This window comes from Xylocopa sonorina, chromosome 7 (assembly GCF_050948175.1).
Source record: "Xylocopa sonorina isolate GNS202 chromosome 7, iyXylSono1_principal, whole genome shotgun sequence".
Taxonomy (NCBI): Eukaryota; Metazoa; Arthropoda; class Insecta; order Hymenoptera; family Apidae; genus Xylocopa; species Xylocopa sonorina.
In genome coordinates, this window is record NC_135199.1 from 2,987,032 (window position 1) to 3,003,348 (window position 16,317).

A 16,317-nucleotide genomic window follows, 5' to 3' on the forward strand; every position below is an offset into this window, starting at 1 on the left:
CGACCCACCGAAACTGTTGAAAGTTAAATAATCTTAAAATTAATACATGTTTATCCATAAAGTCTTCGGTTAATCTGTAATGATTGCGCAATAAATTTTTGACGCAAACTTTATTTACACGAAATATCAATATAAAATTGATATTATTATTTATTAAACGAAATTCTTCTTTCTCACTCCAAGAAAGATCGAAACTTGTATAGAACCGCTAGGAACAAGTGTTTCACTCAGAATCCATTATCGTCGACCTATTCCACTAACATCCGCACCGGTACCTTCGATTTTCTCGTATCTCAGATTTCACGTAACCGCAGTTATTCCATGCAGCTTCGGTTCTCGATGCAACTGGTCGTTATTAGTACCAAGAATCTGGTGTAAGAAGTCCGTCCACTCTCGATACGAGCTTTTCCTCCCGCCAGCGCGCGCGAACAGAGCACCGACTGTGCGTTCACGCGTTAGAATAATATTAACATTTAAAGTCGTGGGTATGTCCGTTACGCAATGCGTTTCGAGCGTGCGTGCCAAATACTGGGCCACCGGATTCGGATAATTGCACCATGTGCTAACCTTGATGGCACTTTTTACGCGAACCGGTAATTAACCGAATTGAGCTCGTCTGAATATCCTCCGGCGTGACTCACCGCTCTCAGATTCTGTATCGCGTTGTTCCATTGTCGCTGCTTCCTTTTTGCGGAATTCAATTCGCTTGTTTCAGGATGTGTTTTTCTAGCGCCCGGAGATTGCTATTCATCTCTGCCGGAATTAGAAAATACTCGGTGTCGAGGTGGTATTAATCATTCGAAAAGAAGAAAATGCAAAATTTAGTTTTTCGCGATTCTGTTGAATTATTGTACGTTAAAATTTTTCTATAAAAATTAAATAATTATAAGTTTAACAGCGTTGTTAACGAGAGAAGAATAATAGTATGTTGGACGCTATTAAATTGAAGGTGGGATATTAGGGATATAGGCATGTGTATGGTATGTCGAGTCATTGTATCGTGATCAATCGATCTTTGATTCGCCTTAAATAGACCAAGGCTATATATACAATGGAAACTTTTCTTCGTTGAAAATTAACGGTATCGAATATGCTTGCGCAACGAATTAATGAAAATTATTTCTCGGAGAAATTGTGACAGTGTTTCCTTGAATTGCTTAATATACTTCAAACGTTATACCTTATCGAGAATAATTACCAACCACCTGACATGGACTCGTTTCCTTTATGTTAATGGAAACGAGCATTTTTATTCATAGGGAATGCGACGGAGTAATTTGTAGAAGCGACGAATAATTTTTCTAGCTGCTATCTTCTTAAACGTTAAATACTTAAGTGAAACAGTGTAAAGTATAAATGGAAGAATGCATAGTCCCGTTGCTCGTGGTTTAAGCAAAGCGAAAACGTGCTACACAAACCAAGATTATGCGAGCCACAGTTTCCTTCTTGCCGCAGATGAAAATTTATGCTCGAAGTTTGCGCTTCGCGTTTCAATGTAGACTTTTGTTCATCCGACTAAACGTGTTTACCATCCGACTTTAAGATAACGTTCTCTAACTGTTATCAAAAGATGATTCACGCGAGATAATGCATTGATTCGTTTCTTCTTCAGTTTGCGATGTTTCACCATTATCTTGCAGAAATTATAAATAGAAGAAGGTTAACGCTAAGGTACGATTACAATTTCTTTCAATTTCTAGCTCGTTCGTTCCAATTCGTGTGATTAGAAAATTTTGCTGCTCCACAGTCAACGCTGGAAATTTTCTTGCGTTACTCGCAATTAGTCTTAATGACATCTCGCAGCGACCACCCAATAGATTACAAGTCATATAATGCTCAAGGGTTTCTAGACCTACGCGACACCGGAACACTTACGGCAAAAACTGAGTAGTTCTGGCCTCTGCAAGCTGATTATAGTTGTTCTTACCGCTGGATCAGCTCAAGCCAGCCATCAACTAACGCTTTACTGTTTCCACGTGCATTACGTCCGTCAAATTTGCATCCAAATGGATGGTTTAACTATTCTTAACACAATACATTTCTTCCCACGTGCATAGTCCTCTGCGTAATGTATTGCGTAAAGTCTTACGAACAGAATGACAGTGTATCACTGCGCGTGATGCACGAAGCGCGATTAAGCACACGTTCGACATTGTCTCGGGCAGCGTGTTGATCGAATTTTTCCTCTTCGCGAGGAACGCCGTTCGGAATCGCGTGCACAAAGGTCAGTCAACCGAAGCGCGGTTTACTCGGCTAGACGACAGGCTAAAATTGTGCATACTTGCGCACATAGAAGCGGAAAGCAAACTCCAACCGGATGGATTTACACTGCACCACCGCGCGACACGTTCTACACGAAAGGATCGGAAGGTCCTTCACGCTACTGCTCGGAGTGGCTCGTAACTTACACGATTCTCCTATTCTCCACGGCACAAGAATCAAGGATCGCCAAGCAGCCATTTCCATCGCGTTCATCCTTAAATATCCCTTCTTCCTTTTGTTTAGCGAAACGATCGCAGTTGCGAGCCATGGATTCATTCTCCCGATGCATCGAAACGTTTCGAAGCGACGCGGCTCGATTTCGGGCTCTTATTTGTGGACATTGTTGCACGGCTTTAAAGAGCGAGTTATTCCATTTGTCATCGAAGATAAAGCTCCTTTAATCCTTTTACGAGTCAGCTCCTCTTTCTGTACATTTGCATATTTGAGTAGCTTTGCTTTTTCCTTCACAGTCATTTTGCTTTTCACAGTCAGAATAAAAATTAGTCGATAGAAATTTTTCAACTCTTTTGTTCCTAACTTTTGAACGTCTCCTCTGCGTTTCACGTACAATTCTATTCACACGGTCATTACTGAACATAACTTACTCATCTCCCCAATCAGAGGAAACGTGGCTTCTTGATCCCAGCAGGATTCGTGGATCTTGAAATCATCATTAAGATTCGATTAGTAACCCCGTGCACGGGAAATTGGCCGGCGTTCCATTACTGCTCGATTTTCGCTCGTTACTTCTTTGTCATTATCGTGACAGCGCCAGTGGCCTCGAAGAACGGGTGGATCGGAAGCTGCCTGTCCACTGTGCACACGATGCAGCGCAGCGTATGGTTGCCGGCAAATGTGTGTAATTTAACGCGAACCGCCAATTGGTTTGATGTAAGCGAGTGTAGAATGACCGCGGGAGATGCGATGGGTGGTCCGATTACGAGATCTAGGTCTAAGATCCGAGGATCGCGCGGCGTGCAAGGATTGCACGCCTGCTTCGCTTGCATCTCGTTCCATCGCACGTGCGAAATTTCATTTTCCAAAACGATAGCTGCCGGTTCGTCGAGAAGCTTTCGCGAGCGTTAAATATTTGCACTAGGAGTGCACTAGTGGGTGTTGCTTTCTTTCTGGATACTTGTTGATTGCCAAAGTAGACGTTGCATGGTTGGAGTTCGAGCGACGGAGAAGTGCAATCTGGGCCAACCGCTCGGATAGGAATAAAACACCATTGGAAATCTATTTAAGTATAATTCGTAATAATTGATTTTCAATTCCTATAGAGTGGCGACAAGCTGGTGCCTACTGAATACCTAACATATTTTTAAACTACTTTGCTCTCCATTTGTACCAGGCTTTCTATTACTTTTCGTTGCTAATAATACCATCGAGTATTTTATCCAACTGCTACGTATTCACTGTTTTCTTGCCGCGTCACGTTTTTGTACTTCGATCGACCGTTTACTACTTATTTTCATCATTAGCAGCACCGACGACCGGGTGCAGCTTTCGCGGTTATATCGCTACTTTCAGCAACTCTAGCCCAGTTTCGCTTGGCCGTGCACCGGCGACAAAAACGGGTCAACTCTTGAGGCTAGTTCCGTACAGGTTTTCGATGTTTATGACAACAAGTGGAAATAGTATCGGAGGGCGATAGTCTGGCCGATCTGCTGGCCGATCGTTAACCTATAAATGTCCAGTTCTAATTTCAGCTTGGATACCTAATAAAGATCAAATGGTAGACCGTTCCGTGAGTCCGTGAATGTTTTACGAATTTACCTTACCAGCAGTAATTTCGGTGCATTTACTTTGGCAAATTTAACTGGGGATTCAAGGTAGAGCGATATACTCAAAATTGATGAATATAGTTGGGTACAGTTCTGTTTAAAAGGGTCTGAAATATAATATAACGTAGTAGAGGTCCTATATTAAAATTTATTATCATTATGTTTGCTGCGAGCCACGACTAACGAACTAAGGAAATTAAATGAACTGTTTCTGAACTTGGTGTGACGCTGAATTTTAACTATTTCATCAAATATTGCTCGCTAATTGATATTCTATAATATCGCGCGCCTTCGGCAATTAAGCTTCTTCACATTGCAGCAACGAAAATAAATAGGAAAAAGGAGGAAACTTTCACGTCAGATTTGACTTCAATATCGGAAGGTTTCAAAGGTGTACGGTACTTGGAGAGAACCGTTCAACTTCTTTGGAAATTTTCAGTTTTTACGCTCCAAAGAAACTTGGAAACTTTCGCTGCGTTAAAATTTGGAAGCCTTACAAAAGTTGAAACGCTCAACTTTCCAAAATCTATGTAGAACTTTATTAAACTTAGGCGAAACGCGGATGAAATTTCTTATTTAACTGAAGTATGGCTTTTCAAATTTTTAAACTATGGATCGTAAAATGTACACGATTAACCGTGTATATTTTATCATGTTGTCGAACTTTATAACTCACAACTAGTCACATTTATTTAAATACGCGACGTAAATAGTGTCACGTTGTAGTTACAAGGCGTAAACCAGTTTAACGACAAACGTCTGTATCTGTTGATCTGCCAGTGCTGAAATATAACTTATTTCCAGGCAAAAAAAAGTCGGTGGACCTCCTTCGGTAGCAGGTAACTTAATTTACGAGCAGATACATTAAAGGCGACGTACTCGGGCAGTAGCGATTCAATGATCGGTATAAATATTTAAATGGCGCAGATGGAATCCAATACATTCGCTCGTCGGCGTGTTTCTATTTTCCTAAATTTACAGTTTAAAATGTCTGACTCAATTTGGACGCCGCTGATTTATTTGATCAACGTGTCTCTGGTACAATCCAATCCTGTTAAAGGTTTACCAATCGTTCGCAGTTGATTCATTTTTTAAGAGAAAAATTTAATTCCTGTTTGCGATAGCGCGATGCTTGAAAACTTGTTAACGTTTCAGTTTATTCGCCTCGATCGTTACAGATATTTATCACCTGTACGCGTTACACTTTTTCTTCCGCGTTTCTCACGGAATGTAATTAAACGAGAAATTTCTTGATACAACATTTAACGAATTTCCAACTTTTTTACGTGAATACATCTCGTTAGAACCAGTTGAATAAAGCAGAACGTTGTACAAAAGGAGCGAGTTTTACCTTTCCTTTTCTGCCGTTTTAAGACATATTTTTAAACAAAATTTTCTTCACCAAAGTACGTGGATTTAACAACAGAAATTTTATAAACTGTAACGTTCAGAGCGGCCACAGTTTAATCGCTTGAATATTCAGTAAAAATATTATTATGGTGCCATTTTATTACGTTACTTAAACTTTAATTCCGTTAGTAGTTGCTGGTATCGATAATGAATTTTTCCACGTTTCGCATCGCGGCACTTTAATTAATAGTGACACCATTTTGGCGGTAACTTGTAACTCGATTCGAGCAGCGGTAAAATCCGCGTTGCTCGGTTCGTTAAAATCTGTACGCGACATCCCCGATGCTCCCTTTCTAGGTATGACGTTCCCAGGTCAACTGTTCTGCCCTGTGAATTGTCGTGTTGTCGTCATTTGCGTAATTACGAGAAATTCACTGTTTGACGAGTGTCGTCAAGAAGACTGTCAATTAACTGCAAACACACAGCCGTTGCGACACGGCAAACTGTAGGAAGCAACGAGAGGTTTGTTTAATACTTACTAGCTGAAAGACACCTCGTTCGTTGCCTCTTCCTCTTCTTTTTCCTCTTCCATTATGATCGATCATGCGATTATTGTCGATAGTCTTCTCGCGTGTATTGCAGCGTCTATTCACCGGCCTATTCATCAATTGCTGTTTGTTTAGCGCTTCGCCAGAGTTGGCGAACACTGATTCTTCAGACTTCTTCTTTGTGCTATGGAAATTGTATTGAACGTGTGTTAGGTTTCTTCCAGAGTAGTTTAAAATTGATCTTTTTTTATTTTTTTTTATTTTTTTTTTGCGCTGTTGTAGACGTTGTCTTGAAAACTTCGCTCAAGTATTTACAGTTAAACGCGAATTCATTACGCGTAAACGAAAAGTAGCGAAGTCTTGGAATGTTTATAGAGAAATTTGAAAGTTTGTTACAAAAGCTGTTTGCAAACATCCCAGTCTAAAAGTTCCTCGAGTTTCAAGGAATACAGCCGGTACAAATATTTATTTTGCAAAAAGAGAAGAAATTCCACGAAAAAATTTGATGATCGTAATTCTTCGTTGTATAATCAGTAGTTTTAGGAATCATAAATTTATAACGGACGAGCCGTAAATGTTCCCGCGCGAATTACGATTCTCTTTTATTATTTTTTCGAAACATGAAATTGCTGGCATTATCTGGCATCGTTCGGCCGTGTTGGAGTGCGAGCGCGTATACAATTTCTGATGAAAGTATTGTTTAAAGGGATGATGGTATTTGCATGATATCGATTCGACGTGCGAAAGCATTTCTCAAATAACACCGGTACATAAAAGCCAATCCAGACTGATGTAAATTCGTGCCTGTTGTTATTTAAATTTGAAATAGCCTACGTTTGACGCGCGTTGGAATTTCTGCTCTTTTTATCGCCTGACACGTAACCGCGTTTACGTGCTAAAAAATTAATCATCCCAGAGAAATATGAACATTATTGGGTTGCAAATCAGAACAGTCCGATGCCAGTGAAATGTAAATTCAACGATAATAAATCAAACGATCGAGGATCAGGCAATATATCCTTTCGATGACTCACGATTCACCCACGTTCCTTTTTTTCTTCGTAGCCTCGCGGTTTTCAAGAGATCCCAATGGATTTCTCATAGCTTCTACTCCTCTCGGCGCACAAAATTAAATAAATCTTACGTAACAATGCCGGCTGGGGTGTTCTACAATGGCGGCGATGTAAACGTGACGTATTACTACAGTGAAACATAATCGCGTTTCTCATCATTTGCATACAATGGCGGACAATTTGAGAGATGGTGCGCGGTAACGTTGTAACGGAGATTTATTTGAATTCAATAGGGAATTTGACAGATTTCGTTGGTACCTGGTTACCCAAGGGAATCCAACAGGTTGATCTCGCGATTACTCATCGGTACAGCTGAGGTTGATCGAGCCTGGATTTGTGACGTTCATTCTTTTCTATCGACGACTATAGACGGCGAAATAAAGCGCCGAAAGCATTGAAAAAAGGATCAGAGGAAATAAATTACGTTACATTTATGTAACGCGTCGGATCGTATACAACTATGGAATAAGGTCGTTGCACGAAATTAGCTAATCATCCCCTGAATGTGTATACAGGTTCAGTAGCATAAAGAAAAATATAGTCAGACTAAGCGCCAGATAAAGAAGCAATACGTATCAAATCGCTCGTAGCATTGACTGTCAGCCTTGAATTACGAACAAAGCCGGGTAGTTAAAAGTACACGCCTAATGCCCATGAACTCCGCGTTGTCGCCGTCGAGGAGCGCGACGGGGACCTCAGGGTCGCGCTCAACCTCCGCGTCCGACGTTCCCTTTTTGGTCGCGTCAACCCGTTCCAACCCTAAAAATAGTACCGTAGCTGGCACTTTAACGCTCGAACGGCAACCAAAAGGGGGAGGCGGTAATAAAACGTACCGCGGCGTGCCCTGTGGGCGTCGGACGTCCAGTTTGCCGAGGTGAAAACGAAACGTCCGCCATCGGTGGGAAACGGGCTGGAGGCGCGTGGGTTCATTCAGCGAGACGCGCTCCCGATTTTTTCCCGTCGACACAGCCGCTGATATTATACGTCCCGCGGTTCTACGAAATCGCGTGGGCGAAAGTACAACGATAAAACGGTGGGTGGTTCCGGATCCGACGTTTTCTTCTTCCATCATCTTTCATTTTTGCTCTCGCGAACCGACCGAGGAGCTCCTGTTATTCGAACGCGTCAATCTATTCGTTTTTTTTTTTTTATAGTTTCGTGTTCTTGGGCTTCTGGCGCATACGCGACGATGCTGCGTCTAAAATTACGAACAATTCGTAATCGAGGAGAGACGTTTGCTAGAAGAGAAACACGAGAGTTCTGTAGGCTGAATTTATTTCCCGCGAGAAGTTGTTCTCTCGTGGAAAACCCTTTGAGCGTAAATGGTTCGTAAAATCTCAGCTGGATTTTAACTGGACTCTTCTTAACTGGGTCTCCGTCTAGTAAAGCTTCTGAATGATTTCTGACATTCTTCATAGCTGGTATATTTAGAGGAGACGGAAGTGTTGATAAAGTGGTATGCTTGGAATCCGTTTGCGTAAGAATTCTAGTCCTGTTGTTCGTTTTGACGATTCGCCGTGACCGGAGATTCGGTTCTATTTTCGCGTATGTAGGGGAAGAATCTAGTGTTGCTAAGATTTGGTAACGTCCATGCAGACCTCCCTTGCGGACATTGTTTGCAGTTGACGCGGTATTTAATTACTCCTTGCTTGTCATTGGCGTGGCATTTATATATTCTACGTTTGCCATTAATTTGGTATTTAGATACTGTTCATTTGCCATTAGTTTGCTATTTAGATATTCTTCATTGGCTACTAATTTGTTATTCATTGGCTGGTACGTGTTTTTCATCGAAGTTGTTGGTCGCGGTTTGTCAAGTTGTCCTGTTTCCACTGTATTCTCAGGAATTCCAACATTTCCATGCTTCTTCCTTTTATTTATCCAGTAATAATTAAAAAGACACCGCATCGTTATCCTTATAGTTTCTTCGTCAGTTATGACAGCTAACTGTTCGTAGCTGTGACAGACGATCCTGAATTCAAACGTTTCTCAACACGAGATTACGTAACGTTACTGTTATCTTCAACAGCGTACACATTCGATCGAGCACGTCAGTGGTATCAATACGATTGTTCTCTCATCCACTTATCTACGCTCACGATCAAATTGAATAACCAATCATTTGTACAATGGTATTACTCGAGCATGATTCGTAAGCGCATTCTGCTCGTTATTTCCAAGCACACGGATCTCGATGGAAAACATCGCGCATTACTACCTTAATTACGAATACGTTATTGTAATAACGTAAATAATTTTATTACGCCTACCATTACACATTTTATCTCTTCCCGCGTACTCATTCATTTTCGAAAGATAACGAAGTTTCCGAACGTTATCTTTGGTTACAATTAAAAAGATAGTATTACCAAGCAATTAAACTGCAGATAAATTAAGACAGGTACAACGTACGCCTTTTTTTTCGAACCGCCGTTGATTGGACACAATCTCAGGAGTTGGCATAAATTCGATTCTCCCCTTGAGCAATCCTTATCAACGAACGGATCTTGGTACGGCCCGCCTTAGGTACACGCACGCGATCCTGTTTATTAGCCAGTGACGCTATCTAATTCGTATTCGCGTCACGTACCTCGTATGACTCTCTTTCCGCGATGAAGAGCCACACCAAAAAAGCATGGAAATCGTACCCGACAAGATTCCGAGAAACTGTACCCGCGGAACGACCGGCCACTTGTCAATTGTGAAAGTTCAGTTGTTTGTCGGTACACGGCCGTAAGCACGCACGAGAATGCGAGGCGGTATTAGAAGGCGGCGGACGTTCCGCACGTTTTACAATACGTCCTGGCCAGGGTTCATTTTTGAACGATTCCTTCTTCCCGGTAACATTTTTACGGGAAACACTCCGCGCTTCTATTCAGTTCAGATTGCTTTATGGAATCATTCGTCATTCTTCAGTCAGCGTTTCAAAGGTTTCGAGATGAATATTGCATGAATGCCGGTTTCAAAATATATTGGGACCTTGCAGAGGTTTTAATCGTACCTTGGCAACGCTCGCTGCAATGCGACTCGATGTAACTTGCGGTTCTTACGAGCTGATTTCGAGCTTTTCAGAGTGGCGTTCGTTGTGGCATTCAATCGCAAACGGAAGTCCACGATATGGGATCGAAGATAGGAAGCGGTGGAAAGCTGCGTATTTGATGTTGTATTTCATACGGGGTTTATTAAGGAAAAAATGTTGCTAAGGCATGCAAGTCAGTTTGCGTTGCGTATACGGAAGGTCTGACGCGAAGCTGCATACCTGCAGTTAGACTTAGTATATGTATAACAGAGCCTAGTGCGGTCGTACGGATATTTTAGAAAGGTTTATCTTACTCGTGAAGTGTCAAAGCTTAAAAAATTCAGTCAACAATTTACATTTATAGTTATCTATTTATAGTGTCTAACATTTACGTTTCCCATGTACACACCTCCGCTTAAACGTTGCAAGTCGCTCGGTTCCATTTGCTCCATATCTGAACAAAGCTTGGATAAACTGGACAAATAAAGCTGGAGAAACAAATCGAAATTTTACGCATATGTGAATAAAATAAAATGAAAAGATATGGATGCGTAGCCTTTCAAATTCCTTTCTTAGAATGTACGTACGATCTTCGTTCTGCTCCATATTTCATCTGTCAGGAAACGACTCGGTGGCGTTATGTCGCGATATCAAAGAAAAATGAGTGCCGCTCGTCACACGATTCGACATCCTGCCGGAAAAACGGCTTTCGATAACCATAGGACTGATTTATTCGCAGATGCACATCGCGCCTGGCGACAGATGGTAGATTAATACGTATCCGAAGGAAAACTCTGCGTTCGAGATTTGACGCGGTCATCTGTTTGCGAATCTCGGTATCCTTAAGCGATCTGAAGTCACAGTTAAATCCGACCCAACGAGAACTGGAACTGGCGCGCAGTTTGAAAATAAATCTGACAGAATTACCGGTTCTCTCTGTCCGGCGATACAGTAGGGTGTCCGCTATTTCTAGTACCTATCTAACTGATGTTTTTCCGTAGCTTCAGTGACGTCCAATTGCCATGGTAATGCGTTTACATACCATTTGCTATTACAGTCATTTGCTGCCGCACGTGCGACTTTTCGCAAATTGGCTTGAAAATTACTAGAGTTAACGGAATCAGAAAAACACGTGTTTTTGGGATTGGAAAACGTAATTTGTTCGAGTGAATTGAACGATCGAGGTTAAGTTTCGCGCGAAAAATTCAATCTTGATAAAACTGAAGGAATTCATTTAGCCGACGTATATAAGTTAAAAGAATGCAACGAGATGAAATATAGGTCGCGACCGATGGAATTAACAGCTCTCTTTTTTTTTATTAAGGCGTCCCAGTCTGTTTTTTTTTTTTTTTTTGTCAAATGCAAGCTGCTATAAGCGTCTGCTTCTTTCCATTGCACTTTAATTACCGATGGTATACGCCTGGTAAAAACAGCGCCAACCCTTTCGGCGCTTCGATTTCATAAATCATCGCAGTCGTCTGAAAGTCAACGTCAATTTATTAGTGCATGGCGAGGGCGAATTAATTGGTATCGTGGAGTGTAAATTGATGGCGAAGTGGCCTCACAGATGTTTTCGTCGTTCTCGATTACTGCTTTGCACGAGATCCGAGCCCTTCGGCGTAAAAAAAATTATTTCACGCGTAAACTCCGTAAAAAAACGAAAATTTTTAATCAAACAATCGTTATTCACGGTTCCTCGAAAAAATATTATTAATAAAAACAAATATACTTCGTAGGTACTCTAAGTATATGTATGAAAGCTGATGAAAATATAAAATATGAAAAGTTTACGGTAGCAAGAGAAACGGAGGAATATAGTTTAAATATCCCGTAGTTTTATCAGAGCAAAATTGGATTTCAGAAGTGATATAAAATATGCATTAGCTTTGTTTAAATTTTAACAACGTCATACCTCGCTTTCATACAATATTCTTTAGTCTCACAAAGTAAAGAAGGCGAAATTAGTCCATTTTCTTAATTACGTTTTCTTTTTCTGGCATTATCTCTTTGATTAACTTTTCGTTTTCTTCGTTCTTTCAGGTAGAATCGGTGGACTTGGCGCTAAAGATCTTGGATAAGTCGCAAATCAGGGGGAAAACGTTGTCTGTTCAGCGAGCAAAGTTCCAAATGAAAGGAGACGCGTACGATCCAGCCTTGAAGCCGAAACGGAAAAAAAAGGATAAGGAGCGGCAGAAAAAATTTCAAGAGAAGTAAGTCATATTTTTTATCACATCTTACACAAAAGTGAATCAATTTTAGTTCTTTTTTTTGTAATAAAAATATCGCGTCTAAAGATTTCTCGTTTCTGAAAATCTGGATGAATGTATATTCATTAATGTTACGATCAGAATCACAGTTCCATTAAAGAAACGCCTTGTCGGTTTTCTTACAATCGGATGAATCTGCGATAAACCCGTGGCCGGAACGAATTCTCACGCTTGGTACTCCCGTAAAATCGTATCCTGGACCGTTTCTAGCGTTTCTTTCAATTCGTGTCCGCACATTCATCTCGTCCCACTGGCACGCGTTTAAAAATCTGCATCACGTGTTACCGCTCAATCTCCGAGGAATCAAGATACGCTTCACTCTTTTGCTCGATTTCTAGTTACCGTCTACTCGCTGTCTGGGCAAATATTATCCAATGGATGATTTATTCGAGGTGTCCTACCGTAATAACTAACAATTCTACATACTTATACAAAATTCTATATCTTAATTATGGCTAGTTTTAAGTCAAGTCGATAAATATTATGGGATGTTAAATTATCGCGAAAAAGTATTATTCACGATTGCTGAACGAGCATTTGCATAATGTGAAACGTGTAATCATTGAAATTCCAAGACCTCGTTCTCTTCGAAGACGTAAATTCTTGGCATGTAATCTGACGAATCCAAGGTCGTTGATATGGAGTCCCACGAACGCGGAATTATTCGCATCAGGTGTCACGATTGCCGGAGTCGTTGGTATTCACGAATTCGATGTCCCCCGACGTCAGGTCTTACGAGTTCCACAAACAACGGTACCCATGAATTCAATGTCGGTGGCGTTAAAAATAGTGAAAAGGTCGGTCTCCTTAAAGTTGGAACGTTCTTTTCGCTCGACGGATATTACTCGATGCAGCCGGTTGATTACTTAACGTGCATCAATGATATCACTGATTCGAGTACCATAAAAGGGCTCTTTGTCCGGTGCTGTTTCTATCGCATTCAATGTTCCTAGAAAAGACTAAGTCTTCAAAGAAGAATCCAGCGCGATGTTTCCAGAGTTAAATTCTTTCAACCCTTATACTTTCCGGAAACTCGAACCCCATCCCCTCGATCTCATCCGGTGCAATCCGACTGAACCGAAATGAGAAGAGTCGAAAGACGTTCAAAGCGGATGAAATCATTTCGCCGTTCCCGTTCCTGTTTCTTCTCCCGTTGGTTACGAAATCCGTAACGGGTCGGCGGTGGGCAACGCGAGAGAGGGCCTCGCGCGCTGCCTCGTAGCCGGCCGGGGATGCGGCCAGACTGCTTGGCGTTGGCGGATTCCGGTAAAAGCAGCTGCCGCGTCTCGGCTACTCACGGCCAGGACGTTGCGTCTTGCACCGAACCGCTGCACTTTCTTGCACGCGTCCACTTTCCTCACCGCGACGAGCAAAAAAGATACGAATTCTCTGCCCTCATCAAGGTCCAGACATGCGCCGCGCTGGCTCGCGATCCACGTCGGTCTTGTTTCTCAAAGATCGATAACGATCTGCCGACGGTTCCCGGTGAAAATTACCAGGCCCGCTAACGTTTTTCTTTTTTATCAGCTCATCGCTGCGGAATTTTCGGCAAGTAAGCCGATATTTCTGTTTGCGGTTGATCCTCAGCTAAGGAATTCTTTGGCGATGTATTTCTTTATGGAATCTCGTACCGGAATCGAATAAGTAATCTTAAAATAATTACTTTTTTGTGAGAAAAGCTACTCTGTCTCTAAGCTAAAATGTCTGTTTTTAATTAAATGGATTGTTATATTTGAATTGATAACGAGGAACGCAATGGCTGGAAGTATTGTTGTACGTAGCCGCTGTACAAAGTAAATAACGACGAGCGTTCCTCGGGTTCCATTAGTTTTCATCGATTGATAGGGAAAAGGGTTTCGATTGTTATCGAATAACTGTTCCAATAATTTATTTCGGTCTAAATGCATGGAGTGGCACGTTTACGTTGCGTTACATTTCCTGCTTCGACAAATACTCCATTAACGTATCTCTGAAACACGCAAAGGAACGTTAGAATCGCTCCCTTTATCTCTCCGGAGCATTTTCTTTTGCTCGATACACGACCGCTTTCCTCGTTACAGGTTCTCTTCTTTTTTTATTGCGAATGCTCTCAAACCCCCTGCAACATTTTAGAAGTCGTTCAAGCCCGTTCGAAGCATTCCACGATGTTACGTGTCGATAAAAAGTAAATTGTCTAGAGACTTATTTCTGAAGTCAAACAGTTTGTTCCATACATTTATCGTGTAATACATACGTATACGTGTAAAGAATTTGTGGCCAGTTTGTTGGATAAAAGTGAAAATGAATATTTCTAATTTGTTTTATATTTAAACACAGTTTATTTATTTTTCTTTTATCGCGGTGAAAATTTATAAGACAGTCTTATGTTTGTGGTTAAAGGCGTGAGATCTAAATTTGACCAAAGCATGCACTTTCTTGTTTCTCCTTTTCTTCTTTGCATTCTCTCCGGCTATGCTTCCTCAGACGTATCATGAATCATGGATTTACTTTTTGGTTGTGCAAAACAAGTTCTAAATTTAGTTGAAATATACTTTTTTCTCTTTTCCTCTGTTCCGTAATTTTCTGCTACCATGTAGGAACGTTATAAATCAGAAGCTTATCGTGAACTTTTTTGTAATTTGCTTTAACTTTTCACAAGACTGTCAAGGGATTACATAATATTTTAAAGGCTCACGTTTCGAACTCAATGTAAAAAATTCTTCAGCACGATATATCGTTTGAAATTTCACGATATTTCAGTTCGCACTGATGCTTTCAAAGACGTAATTGAAAGCGAAAAATTCGAATCGACACAGTTGCCGGTGTTTTATCGCGCCGTGAAATCCAACTCATCTCTCCCAATTAACACTTTGAGCACCAAAATGTCGGCAGACACGCAACCGCCAATTGCTCAGAATTAAAATGCTGTTAAAAAGGAATACTCGGATCTTCGTTTCTTTCGATTAATTATATATATATGTCACAAGTGAATACAATTTAACTGGTGGCTTGATTTGTCTGAAAATGATCGGGCAGCAAGTAATTCATGTCATAGGAATGTTCACTGTTCACTGGCCGCGAGTTTTCGTGTCGCAGTTACATTCGACGGTCGATTGCGTAACAGGAGTTTGGCAGTAGCATGGGTGATAGGTATTTGGCAGTAGAATAGGTAACACTAGTCGGACGGTAGTTCTCATAGTTGACATTCCGTTGAATGAATTTCTACCATAAATGTACGCTTGTTAAACTGTTCTCCTCTATTGTACGCGAAATGTGAGAAAATAAAACCGTGACCTATATATCCGATAAAAATGAATACGTCACTTGTTAGATACGCGCGACGCGCCACTTAAGGAGTCGATCGATCATTTTTCTTACGCTCGCGATTCACTCTTCCCCGCTCTATATGAAACAGCTTCCACTGCCATCAATTTGCCGCCGAAATTGAGACGTATCGTCCGCGAAATCCGCAGGTACACCGAGGACGGGGCCCTTATCCGCGCGTGGTGTCCGTAATCATCAGTTAGTCGAGTCGTTTGCTGTCTTGATCCGTGCGAGCACGGCTCTGGACGCCTAAGGACGAGTGCCCGTGAGTTCGACGGCCTGGACTTCGTGAAAACCAGTTATTTGCGAACGAACCGAGGCCCTCCTTCGAGTGTTCTTTGCCGGAAGTCTCAGCACTAACGGTCTTTTCGCGTTCGCGAATCGTACGGCTATCTCGTTTTCCTATTCGAACGATTTTCTCGTCTGGCCAGGTCGTCGATCGACTCTGTCGTTTCCATAACGATTCCCACGATTCTTCAGAGACGTGCTCTTTCGATCGGATCTTTTCCCGACTCTCCGGTGTCGCGTGGATTTGTGGATTTGCATTTGTAACGCACTTCGATCTCCACACGATCTCGATCCATTCTGATGCCCTTATTTTTGCTCTACGACTAATCTACACACTGATATGCCTCTCCAAAGGGCTACCTACCCTTTTAAAAGCATGACTGAAGATTGGTAGTAGCGACTATTGAGCTATACGAATGAAAA

The 16,317-nt window shown here is 41.5% G+C and overlaps 2 protein-coding genes across 2 annotated transcripts in view; one reads left to right on the top strand and one right to left on the bottom strand.

Annotated features, from left to right (window-relative positions):
- Window positions 1-16,317, bottom strand: part of LOC143425503 (beta-galactosidase) — a 188,880-nt gene that overhangs the window by 81,850 nt on the left and 90,713 nt on the right. The gene's annotated exons all lie outside the window — the stretch shown is intronic.
- The window catches only part of Barc (RRM1_TatSF1_like and RRM2_TatSF1_like domain-containing protein barc), a 53,727-nt gene that overhangs the window by 29,105 nt on the left and 8,305 nt on the right, over window positions 1-16,317 (top strand). The window contains exon 4 of the mRNA XM_076898374.1: window positions 12,077-12,246. Coding sequence (XP_076754489.1) covers window positions 12,077-12,246 — 170 coding nt within the window. The remainder of the gene's footprint in view (window positions 1-12,076; window positions 12,247-16,317) is intronic.